General features: G+C 38.0%; 1 protein-coding gene across 1 annotated transcript in view; it reads left to right on the top strand.

Moving 5' to 3' along the window:
- FRYL (FRY-like) overlaps positions 1 to 8,364 on the top strand; it is a gene marked incomplete at its 5' end in the record, with an annotated part of 47,526 nt that extends 39,162 nt beyond the window's left edge. The window contains 5 exons of the mRNA XM_010288889.1: positions 1,168 to 1,236; positions 4,568 to 4,585; positions 5,520 to 5,630; positions 7,004 to 7,200; positions 7,599 to 8,364. Coding sequence (XP_010287191.1) covers positions 1,168 to 1,236; positions 4,568 to 4,585; positions 5,520 to 5,630; positions 7,004 to 7,200; positions 7,599 to 7,857 — 654 coding nt within the window. The remainder of the gene's footprint in view (positions 1 to 1,167; positions 1,237 to 4,567; positions 4,586 to 5,519; positions 5,631 to 7,003; positions 7,201 to 7,598) is intronic.
- Positions 8,365 to 13,053: the final 4,689 nt, after the last annotated feature.

The raw sequence follows: 13,053 nt of genomic DNA, 5'->3' as shown, positions 1-13,053 counted from the left end.
GTGTTTAGAGAATTCCATTTCTCCTCTTGATAAGCACACAGGCCTAGTTAATTCACTAAGTAACCTTTATTAAATTGAGGAGATGGGAAATCACATTTTTCTTCTTCTTGCATCAGACAAAGGTTAGAAAAAGGTCACTAAGATTTCCTGTGAGACTCAAGATATCAAGCACACAGTATGCTAAATTATTATTCCTTGGATGTATAGAGCCTCTTCTTCATTTCAGAAGATAATCTGCACTTTATCTCAACATGATGCATTCTCATTTCAGTAATACCAGAATTACCTCATGCCTGCAGTTGTTTGCACTGTACAGAAAAATATGCCGGGCACTGTGTCGATGAGATGATCAGATCGTATTGTTTGATAAAAGCATATTTGATTCTGCAAATGCTTAACACTTTTAAATTTGCATGGTCAGTTAAAGCTAGAAGAAGAGATTACCCACTGAAATGAATAAACTTCTTGTCTGCTGTAGGAACTGGGGTTAAATACAGCCCTGTGTTCTTGAAAGATGGTGGAATCTGCATGTTTGCATTGTGTAATGTGAGAATACTTTATCTCCCTGGCTTTTATGAACTGGAGGTGATGCTGAACTCCCACTGAAGAATTTATTTTTTTTCTTTCCATCCAGCAAGCCTGCACTTGCATCTAATTACACAGGAGAGCTCTATTTCATTCTTTTTCTAAAGTAGTCCCAAGAAATAGAACAGGCTTATTCTTACTCTCTAATCTGAATTAGTGCTATATTTAAATGCTGAGAAGTCATGTTGGTGTAAACCTTGTGCAGCAAGTAAAGAGAAAATAATGATCTCATTAAATGAAAGGGATTTTTCTGTCTCCAGCCTCCCACACATCTCACTAACAGCACCCAAATTCAATCACTGATTAGTATTTGTGCTAAAGTGTACTATCCCCCTCTGGGGTAATGAAGGCTACAGGAATTTTACAATGGAAAGGGACACAGTAAAAAATACAAGTGATGATGTATCAGCATGGAAATCATTAGTGGAAATAACATTGGTAAACAGTTGATTTTGTATGACAATTTCTTACATAATGAGAGAATGTGCAAGGCTTGATGAAGTGTCTTACAAAGTTTTAGCACAGTCTTCAGTTTGCTCTGTTTAGGAAAAATTTTATGTCTTGTTTATATTTATTTTGCAGTGGCTAGAAGACTGTAAAAGAACATTTGGTACTGATGATGGTATTCATGGCACTAACACAGATGCCCAGGTAGGTGTATGTCATGTGTGAGTCTCTGGATATGAGCTTAAAAAACACCTTTATATCTATCGCACAAAAATTTCAATATTTGCAGAGAGATTAAAAATATCTGAAAAGCTTTTCATTTCACTTATCATCCTATCTTTTGGAAACTCAGATTCTTATGAAGTAGTGGTCTAATAAAAAGTGCTCTTTTTAATAAAAGTTGGCAACTTGTCTTGGGTTCTAGACTTAATAACACTGAGTAGATAAGCAGACTAGATACCATCTGTGTACCAGCAAGTCTGCTTTTCTGCAGCTGTTTCTAGAAGAAAAAAGATTAGCATTCTGCTTATATGCTTAGAAAAACTGTCTAGCCAAAAACCTCTACTGAATTAGTACTATATAAATACATACGATTTTTCTGGGGCCATTACTTGGGTGGGAAGGAAGAGGGAGTAAAGTAGCAGTATGGCAAAAATCTCATGAAACATTTCTGTCAGAATACCATCTAATAACAATAGGTAAAGTAACCTATTAATATTAGTTCAATTTTTTGCATGTATTTGCATGGCAGTCATCCATGTTTAATATTACTAATTGCTATAGTAAGTGATAGCTTTTGCCCAAGTAGACTAGGACTTTTTTTTTTTTAAACATAGCTGCATATATTGACACTAGATAAAAAAGTAAATCCAAACTCTATCATTAGTAGGTCCAGGGGATCTGCTATGTAGAGTCCTGTAATAAGAACAGTGAAAGATGTAAGAAAGTAAAATTGTAGGTAGCAGATGAACTTACCTTGTCACAATGACATTTTGACAAAAATCCCAAATCCAAGCTGAAAAAGGAGACATTCCTTTTACTCAATCAAAAAACTCTATTCATTGATGCACTTGGTCATGTTTCTGCTGCTGAAAATGTAGTTTTCAGCAACAGAAATGTCTACTGTGTTGCAAGGAATATTTCTTCTTTTATACAGTTTTCATTTGCTCTCATATCTCTCTCTCTCTCTCCCCCCCCCCCCCCCATATTTTTTAATTCAATTACAAATTTCACCTGAATTTTTAGAGTAGTGAAACATAATAATATAGTGTTGATTTTTATATTGCATCAAAGTTGGACATTTAAAAAAAAATTCACGTGCATAATCGTAAGTAACAGCAAAATAATTTGCTACTATTTGCAAGGATTTTTGCTTTGCCTATGAACACAACATTTACTGTATTTTACAGTTGGTTACATCTTTGTATTCTGACTGATACCTGTTTAGAAACATGTAACAACATTTACTGTTACAATATGATAAATGTTCTATATATTAATAAACAAAACAGCATTTATGTATTTCAGTCCATATTTAGAATGTTCTTTATGTACACCAAGAAACATTCTAACATTTAACTGTTTAAATTTAGTTACTGTTCCCCCTGTATAGCTAGGGAAACTAAGAAATGGAGGAAAAACTACATGCAGGCTTTCATTTAGCTTGTACAGAGGCAATCCAGGATTCAGAGTGAGGCAGTTTTGTCTGTTCTTCCCCGTTTCTGGTTTGAAGATAGCCTCTGAAAAGGAGTTAGTGACCATTCACATTAATTACTTGTGGGGACCTGTTTTGATTTTGGTTTTCAATCCTAACCTGCAAGGTATGCTGGCAGTTTTTTTCTTTATGTGCTCCTTGCACGTTTGGTTAAAATCATTTTAATATATAGTATCCATTGAGAAGGCAAAGTCCTGTTGTCCTGCTTCATAAATATACACAATTTAGAGAAGTTCTAAATTTATTCACAGTGCTTATAGTGACTTGAAGGAGATGAGAAGTGTAAGATCACCAAGTGTAAAATCATAGTTTCAAAAGTCCTTGTAACTGGAGTGTGGGGCGGATAAGTCTATCCAGTCAACCAGTTAATACTAAAAATATGTAAGTGTTGTCTTACTCAGGAAAACAGAGCTGCTTCAATTCAACAGATATTTTTCATTCACTAACACTAATAAGATTTTCTTACTAATTTTTAGCACTGTGGTCAATACAGCTAAGGAACACTGAGATGAATTCTGTTCTGGCTCATGCATTGCCAGCAGACTTGCAAGTAAATCTAATTATTGGATCTTTGCTATTAGTCCTTATACGCAAGCCTGAAAGAATGCATCTGGACTCAGGCTAGACTGTTTGTACAGGACTGGCAGGTAGAAAAATCAGATTATTTCTCAAGTGAGCGAGTATGTGAAAGACACTGTACAAAGCAATTTTTAAAGGAAAATCTCTCTCCAATTTTTAGAATAGCTATCAAGGTGTGATTTTGGGGAGAGGGATTATTTATGTCTTATGGTAATAATGAGACTTGGCTTAAAGAACACTAGAACTTAATGACTAAAAATATTAAATAATCAACCCTGCCATTCCTCAGGATCTGATTCTTTGTGCTTCATTAAAGTGAGTCATAGAATTCTTGTCAACTTTGGCAGTTCAAGATCTCATCTCTTCACCATGTTCTGTGCATCAGAAGGTTTTGCTTATAATAATTGTGCTATGTATATGAGTACAGAACAAAAACATGCAATGTTTATAGTCTGTGAAGCACATAGTGTATAAATTATTATAGGCATCATGTATAAATATGTGCTTAGTAAAGCTCAGCTGCTTCTGCCTGTTGGAATCAGACATCAGTTGCATCTTCATGTTTCCTACGACCATTGTAGTTGCTTAAATGCCATCAATACGCTTAGTGCTGTACAAAGCATGGAAATGAAGTTCCTGTCCCTAGTCTGACAAATACATTTTCTGATGATTTCTCTCCCTGTCCCTCTTTCCCAAATACTTTTCTGAAATAGCGTGTAAAAACCAAGTACAATTAAATTACAGAAATCTCACAATGAGGTGTTGAGAGCTGAGTTCAGCAAAACCAAAAATTTTCTAAACTGATTCAGAAACCAAATTAACATTACATCTCAAATTTTAAGAGGCATTATTTTTGCTTAAACTATAGTGGTACAGAACAAGTAAGGAGCATTGTACAGATGTTCAAACCTAAGTGCCCTTGGTTTTGATTTCCTTAAATTTGCATATCTTTAAGACTACAAAATGTATAAAGACCAGCCAGCGATGTAAGTGAAGGATGTTACTTATGTTGTGGGACAACAAAGCCCATATCTGTCGTTAGTTACAGCAGCAAGTAATTTCACTTCAAATTCAGTCTGTTAATTTTTTCCATTCAGGGTATATTTGGAGCATGTTACTTGTGTTTCTTCTTCCGTTTTACCTGGGACATCTTTTACCCTAATTAAAATTATTTCCTACACTAATTCTTGATCTTTTTTTTCTTTCTTTGTATTTTTGTGACCTGCTCATCTTCTTGCTTAGCAAATGGAAATTCTAGCAGTAAGTGACAGTTCTTGATTTATCAAATACTTAACCATGCCAGTCACTGAGCTGGTCTCCATCTGTCTCGTCCATTTGTGACATAGTGATGTCTTGTCATAAACTATTAGAAAAATGCTGTGTGCTTCAACTTTGCATCATCTAACCCATTGAACTGTTGGCCCTTTGTAGATAATAGGATCCTGTAGTTAGTAGAACGTTATAGATTATTCCATTAGCACTAGCTTTTATGTCTGTATGTAAAGCAGTATTAACACTGTCTACACTTCGACCAGTGTTTTAGACGCATAAAAATGGAAACAAGACAGTGCATAAGTTAATGCTGCTGTTTCATTTCCTTAAGAATATATGACACGGTATTTTCTAAAATAGAATCAAAGCTACCTTTTATAAGGGAAACATTATTCTTGCCTCCAAGAATGGAATTACTCTCCACTTACTCCATCAGGCAGTTGTAAACGTAAGGGCCAGGTTATATACTGTGCTTACATATTTATATTAACGGTTATGAAAGATTCCATACTTAGACACCACAACTGCTTCTTTTGGATATTAGATCTTGAATTTAAAACAGTAAAAACAATAAAAGTGATCTATGAAACTCTGTCTTGGAACATGACATTTTAAAATGCTTTTTGAATCACTTCACATCCTACCCCCTTCTTGGAAAAGTAACTTGTTATTAAAAAGTAAACTTTAAACCTATGTGAGAGAGGCTACCTGTAAATCTTGAACTGAATGAAGCTTTCATCTGCTTTTCATTAGCTTCCTGCTATGCTAGCTCCTAAATCTTTTTGGCATTTTCTTCAGTAACCAAATAACTACTTTTAATTTTGCACATTCTGTACTGAAGAAGTTGTCATTTATTGTCTCCTGTATTGGGTAGTAGATGTTTTACACTTCCTGAATATAATAATGTTGTTTACATTTCTAGGAGCTGGAATTGTGTCGGAGGCTATACAAGTTGCATTTCCAGTTGCTGCTTCTGTTCCAAGCCTATTGCAAACTCATCAGCCAAGTAAAAACAATCAAAAAAGAAGCAGAGGTAATGAAAATCATGCAATTTAGCTACTAATTGTTGACGTTTTAAAGGCAAACCATTTAAAATACATTTTGATAACATTTTCATCAGTGGGACATCTTTTTAGAAACTGAAGGAGGGTACCAGCTGTTTTATAGACAATTAATACAAGATTTAAGTGGAGCTCACAAGAATTTTCTGAGATGTTAAATTATCTGTGTTGATTTTTGTACAGCTTGAAAGCTCTTAAATAGACAGGAATGCAGGGAGTCCAGTGATGAGGATTTTAAACTTTTCAGTAGCGCTCTTGGTGTACTCCAATCAAGCCACAATCAAGGCATATCAACTCCAGTGAACAGAATTTTGTGATGAAGCACTTTTCCGTCACCCCGGTGTTTCCTATGGTGAACACTGTCACTTGCTACCAGCTGATTTATATAAATGTGTCACTTCAGCCACCATTAACTATTCTGCAACCTTAGTCCCCATCCTAAGTGCAGCTAGTAATGCGTTCTAGACATCTTATGCCTGATTTTTAGTTGTACTAACTTTAGAAGTAAAATGCATCCTTCAGCTGTGCACATGCAATACATATGTGATGTTAATTGAGTTAATCTGAATGCATTATGCTATTAATAATGTCTTCTGAAAGTTCTCCCCTGGGTCTGTAATGCAAATAAATAGAGGTTGCAGGAAAAAAAAAGGCCTGGTCTTGCTTGAAAGGGAAGAAAATGAAAAAGTGGGGTGAAAGTCTTTGTTTTTTGAGTAGCTTAGGAAAAAATGATGCATGTTCCTCACTTAGACATCCAGATTTTTGTAGATGCTGCAAATAAGTGAGTTCTTTTCTGTCTGGAGAATGTTGTGGAAAGTTGGCATCACACCAGTCCCACTTTTGCCTAAGTTAGTCAGGTGCAGAATCATATTCTGAGCGATTGCCTTGTCTTTTACTCATACATTGGATATGAAGCCGAAGATGGTATTATATACACTGGCTGCACTACAGTTACTCTGTTGGGTTACCAGTCTTCCAGTTTTTTTCTTCACATTTAAGTTGTCCTTCTAATAACACAATTGCTGCTGTACTTTTCCAAAGTGTTTAATTCTTCTTGTCAGTTTAATTGTTCAGTAATGTGGGGAGAAATACGTATTTTTTGAAACAAGTTCTAAAAGAACTAAGATGGAAACTTCATTGGGGAAAGCCCAAATACCTGCCATGCACACTTGGTCCATTAAATCAACAGTATACTTAAGCAACTGCAGCAAATATTTGGATGTACTTTTTCTGCCTCTCATTAATGATTGCAAAGAGGAGGAAAAATGTAAGTCTGATCTGCTGAAAGTTAATTTGGCTGAAAATACATTTAAACTACAAAAGGTAACTCCTACATTTGTTTTAGGTCATAAACATGTCCGAAGAACTTACTGTTTTGGAGAGCTGTCTGAAAGAGGCTGAGGCTGCATCCGACAGTGGTATCGAAGAAATTGAAATTGCAGAGGCTTCCCAAGCTAGCACAGAAACGGCTATTCACTCTCTCATTGAAACCCTGAGAAACAAGGAGTTTGTGTCAGCTGTAGCACAAGTCAAGGCTTTCAGGTTAGTGCTTAAGGATTGCTTTCAGATCTGAGTTTGCTAATGGGCCTTTTTAATTTAAAGATAGGGATAGGCACTATTCCAGGGTTTTTTCAGCTCTTGCTAGATGTCCTTATTGAAAAGGACAAGCACTGTTGCTTCATTACAGCTTGTTCATACGCATTTTGCAATTTAAAAAAAGCAATTCTAGTAGTACTTGTTCTTTAAAATTTATCTCTGAGAAAATGATACTGTTAACTATCAGGACTCTATGGAAGAAACATTTCTCTTAATGTTTTCCAATGCCTTCTGTTTATTGATAACAGATAAGGAGAAGATACTGATATTATTATATCTGTTTACTTAGAATATTTAAACTTTTTTTTTTTTTTAATGTTTAAATCCAAATTGTGTTTTTACAGATCTATTTGGCCCCACGACATCTTTGGCAGTTCTGAAGATGACCCAGTTCAAACATTGCTGCACATATATTTCCGTCATCAGACGCTTGGTCAAACTGGTAGCTTTGCAGTAGTAGGCTCCAACCAGGATATGTCTGAGGCCAGCTCAAAGCTGATGGAACTTAATCTAGAAATTCGAGAGTCTCTACGCATGGTGCAATCCTATCAGCTTCTAGGGAAAATCAAACCAGGAATAAATCTTCTGAGCACTGGATTCTGAACAGCTGTCATTTAGAAAAGAACTGATGATGAAGACACTTCAGACTATTATTGAGCACCTTTCATGGAGGGGAGGGGTGGTGGGGGGGAACCCTAAATAAAAACCTCCAGCAATCCTGACAACCTACACAGTTTCATCACAGCAAGAAATTGTGTCATCAAAAGAAAAAATCTGAAAAGTGAACATCTTACTTGACTGCTCTTTCTACACAGTAGCTGTGTGACAGTAGTATTTTTTTATTAAATTTATGTATAAAAACTACATGAAAGGAAAAGGGCTTAAATGTAATGCATACATGTGCATTATTTTCTGTTGTAACAGAACTGTAAATGGTGTTTGCAATTAACAGCCTCCAAAGGTTGCATCAATATCGCAGGTGGGATGAGGCTAAAATCAAGGCTGGTTTATTTTGGCTGAAGACCTGCAAGGCTTCCTGGCTTTCCAGCAGTAGTAGATATAATCATCAACTAATACCTAATGAGACACTTTGCAATGTCATGAAGAATGTGCGGTCAAACACAAGTAGAATGACTTATGACTGCAAAAACTGTTGACTTCTCAATGTTTTATTTGCTTTTGTTGCCTGTAACAAGGAAATGATGTGTGTGAGGTAGAATGTATGGCTATGTGACAGTTGTTTTTTTTGAAGGTATGGATGATTGTTAAATAAGGTCTGAGAGCATGCTTAAAAGAGCTGCAAGATTATTTTTGAAGAAATTTTATTTTATTAGATCTAATCCTCATAGTGTGTAAATGTTAGGACATTTAATAATATTTTAAACTGGGATTTCCCAGTGTTTCTAAAAGAAATAATATATCTGTTAACTTTATTGGAATGCTGCTCAGTTCTCTGATCAGTGCTTATGTTACAAATATTGATAACAACTAACCAAAAAGTAGCTGCCTGCAGAGACTTTAAAATGTATATTAAAGATATATGCTGCCCATCAGCAATTCTCATTAGAAGTTAACTTATTTTATTCTGTATATATTCTAGAAACTGTATAGTGCAAAACCAGTATTTTTCTTGTAAATTTTGTGCAATGCACTGTTAAGACAGTAGGTGTATAAAGCTATGAGGGGAAGGGGGCGGTTCTCCCGATCGTAGTCACATACATTACTTCCAGCCTGAGTAGTCTGCAGGGTTCAAAGAGTTTGAATGCACGTACATGCATCTTCATGACTCCACTTATGCCTAAAGAATTGGGACTATGTAGAAGAAAAAGTCTGACTACCAAAACATGCAATATACTCGTAGTTCAGTGTCAAAGTCTGTAGCATAAAACAAACTGGATTCTGTTGAAACCAATAACATTTTCTTTAAAAAAAAAAAAAAAAAGGAAAAAAGAAAAAAAAAAAAAAACCAGAAAAAAGAATGTAGTCCCACAATTCCTGTGATTTGAAAGGAACACTCAGTATTTTTATATACATCTCTGACCCACTGTGACTTTTTTTTTTAATGGGCTCTAATTCCAGAGTTTAGAATGTAAAATTGAAATTCTTAGCTCTGCCTTTTTGGGGGAGTTGGACCCCACTAGAAATGTAATTATGCTGAAATGCATTAATTGAAGGCACTGTGCACGCTGTTGGACTGCTGACAGTAGTTATGTTATCCTAACAAGCTTTGTAATTGGTCAAGGCACATCCATAATCACTGTATTTTTTTCCCTGTCCCTGATAAAATTGAATTATTTTGATGGTTTTGTGGTACTGTAGATGGTGTTCTTAATTATTTAATAAGTATTTACGGGGGATAAGTAGATTATTTAGTGGTGCATTACACTTTTATTTACATCATCTTTTACCAGCTTTTTTTGTAAAAATAAAAGACCTTGTATCTGTCATTTTGTGTATTTTTACAAGCTAGAGTTTAAATACTTTAGCTAAACAGCCTAAAGGCTGACAGTAGAGGCCAGGGTGCCCTGAAATGATGTTTTTTTTCCTTTTGTGTTCTGTCAGTGCGACAGCATTTTCCTAGGCAGCTCCTGAAGCTGTTAAAGGATTTCTCATGCAACTCAAGCCTGAATTTATACACATAATTCCTTATGTTAAGCATCTTCCTCCATTTACAATGACTAGTAGAACCTGCTCTATGGAGCAGAGTTGTGCTAGCTGACTGTCTTTGATATTGCTTTAACTTTGTGAAGCTTTTCCAAAGTTACTCAATTCTCAACAGCTGCATAAGCTGTCACCTTGCCGTGCCATGTCTGTGCCAAACCTGAAGCTATGGTAAAGCTGTCTAAAAACAAGTGAAACATCAGCCATCTTCTGTAAGATGCAGCAAATAACAGCACTGAGCTCACACACACACATGCAAAAGAATCTCTTTGTGACAAAGCTGTACAGGGCAAGTTCAAGATATCTTTGAAGAACTGGCAGCATGAAGACTGTTCCTTTCCGCTTTGCATAATCACATAGGTCACAAGTAGCGCTCCTTCTTTCTGCTGAGTCTAGGAACCAGTGTCCATGACACGCAGCGTATGCTGTCAAGGACATGACAGAGCAGTAAAGTGGAAAAGGATACAGAACTATACTTTGGCATCAAGCAGTAAAAGCATTGATTATATTTAAGTAAGAGGAATGACACTTAGAGCTACTGCAGAACTGAGGAATGCTACAGGATGAAGGAGAGCTTGCTTAATATTGCTGCCCACTGCACTCCACTCCTCAAAACCTTGCAGTAGCTGATGAAAGCAGGGCCAGCTCCTTGCCACTACCTGCTGCTTGGAGCCTTCCTCAGCGGCTTGTTTGGACCAGTTGCTGTTGAAGCCCACCGTACGGTTCAGAGCAGCTAGGTCTGTTCTACATACAGAGTCTCCCACACTGCATCCCTTGGGAACAGACTACAGCTGTTAGAATGGGGAAGGCAAACCGGAAAACAATTGAAGAACATCCTTAGAGGGGAAGTATGCTTGGAAATAATGACATCCCACATCAGAGTTGCAACTGCAAGCTGAGGTGGACTATGGGTAGATGGCTGCACTGAGGGCCTCAACTGTTCCTCTTCAAGCTGGAGACTTGCCTCTGCTCATTACTCTAACCACAGGTGAGTGCAAGGCACGCTCATCTACAACAGAAAACTGCCCAGCTGCAGTTGTACTCTTCAAGTTGAACCAGGCAAGGATGGAACTTTCTGTGAAAGGCTTTAGGTGAGCTAGTAAGGCAAGGGATTTTTTTTTTTTACTGAGACACAGGAAAAAATGGATGGAAGCACAAAATAAAGCAGTACCCCATTCTGGGGGTGGTAGGTCTGCTTGTTCCCAAAATGCCTCATGCTGCTATAATAATGGATGGAGCAAGAATAAATAAGTGGCCAATAAATTGGTAGAGGCGTTAAACCTTAGTTATGGCAGCAAGTTCAAGGGGCATGTTAAAATAAAGCAGGAATCTACAGCCAGATGAGTTATGCCTACAGGATTAACACTCACTGCCCCTCTGAGCAGACATTCATTGAATACAAAGGACGATGTGTGCCTACTCTGCCATGCAGTAGCTTCCATTTAGAGATGCAAGACCACCTGGTGCTGAACCTGTTATACAGCATGGACTCTGGTTCCCTCTTTAGTAGAGTGGTTGCAGGTAAGCTGGATACAGGTGTAGATAAGTCTGTTATAATCAAGATAAATCAGTCTTTCCAAAACAGAAGCTACCTCAAGCATTCTGCAAAAGGCTTTGTGCATTATTATGCTCGATTTCAAAATAACAGCTTTATTAACATTCTCAGAACAGCATGTTTTCCTCCAAGTTTACCCAACTCCTTGACTACAGGGTGGACTAGTGGGGTATAGGTTTTACTAGCTTATGCATCTGCTCAGATGCTGCTGCTGTAGTTCCAGAGCCAGCTTGTAACACTTCACTGAAGTGTTGTGTCCCTACACCGGCCATTACCCCTGACAGCACCAACACACCTTGGGGAACATCATCTGGGAGTGACCATGCTGGTTCTGCCATTACTACCAAACATTAGAAGTACAATTCCCAGTTGCAAACCCAGTCCCAGAAGGGACTTGCAAGTCCCAGAAGGGTGCAAGAGTTTGATCCTTCCCCAGTGGCAGACAGCTAAACCACAGCTAGACAAGTAAGCCACCAAGTGCACAGCGCTTTGTGCATCACCTGCAGGTACGAGAAGCAGCCAGGCAGATGCATTATCATACTTCAAGCCTTTGAAGTGTCACTTGCCTTGATAACCTTGTGGAAGTAAAGATGGGCAACTCATTTACCAAGACACCATAACATCAGTGACTCCCTTCCCCAGCAGTTTGAGAACTGTCCCTGAAGATGCATTAACTACAAGCTTTCTTTGGCTTTAGTCTGCAAGACAAGAACACCAGCTTAGCTAAATGCAGACCAGCTGTACCAGAAGTGACCTAGTTGTCACCCACCATTTCTCAATTGTTTTCTAGTGATGAAGAACAGGTGCAGGAGACAGTCTACATGGAGTAGAAGGGTGGACAATAAGTGAATACTATAAGGTGTTTTGTTCATGAATGATGCTCTATTACCTACTGTAGATGTCAATTTGATGTTAACTTCAAGTGTTGAATTAGTTCAAAGGTTGAACCAGTAACAGACATCTTTTCCCAGCTGAGATTCTACAAGGTCCTGAGTCAGTTGGTGCCACAACCATCACTGATTTACAAAAGATTATTTGTGGGCTCTTCCCCTATGTAAGTTACAGAAGTTGCAACACGCACCCTCTGAGCTGGGCGCAAACCCACCTGATCATTTGAGCATGCTTTGCAATACTTTTATTTGCTTGCTTTCCTAGCTACCCCTCACCAAATACCTTCAAACAATAACAAAAAACAACCTGCTCTACTTGCAGTTTTCTAGAAGAGCCCTAAATAAAAAACAAAAACACACAAACAAAACCCCCCAAAAAACCCCAAACCATCCCACTCTCAGATGATGTATTTGAAACTGAACGTGCTATCGCAGGAAAGGCGTTTCCCTTTGCATCTCCCACAGAGGTCTTGGCGGTGGGGCCTCTTGGGATCCACGTGGCGCATCTTCACGGGGCAGGTGCACCTCGTCTGCTTGCAGCTCTGGGGGGAAGAGGGCGGCGGTCGGCGGGAGCGGCCCGGCCCGGGGCAGGGCAGGGTGGCCCGGGGGCCCTTACCTGGCAGGTGATGTCCTCCACGCGGTACGGGTTGTAGGACTTCTGGCAGGTCCGGCAGAACTGCCGGAAATAGACCT

The sequence above is a fragment of the Phaethon lepturus genome, unplaced genomic scaffold (assembly GCF_000687285.1).
Source record: "Phaethon lepturus isolate BGI_N335 unplaced genomic scaffold, ASM68728v1 scaffold57116, whole genome shotgun sequence".
Classification (NCBI taxonomy): domain Eukaryota; kingdom Metazoa; phylum Chordata; class Aves; order Phaethontiformes; family Phaethontidae; genus Phaethon; species Phaethon lepturus.
The sequence above is the reverse complement of the archived record's forward strand: the minus strand, read 5'-3'. Positions and strand labels throughout refer to the sequence as shown.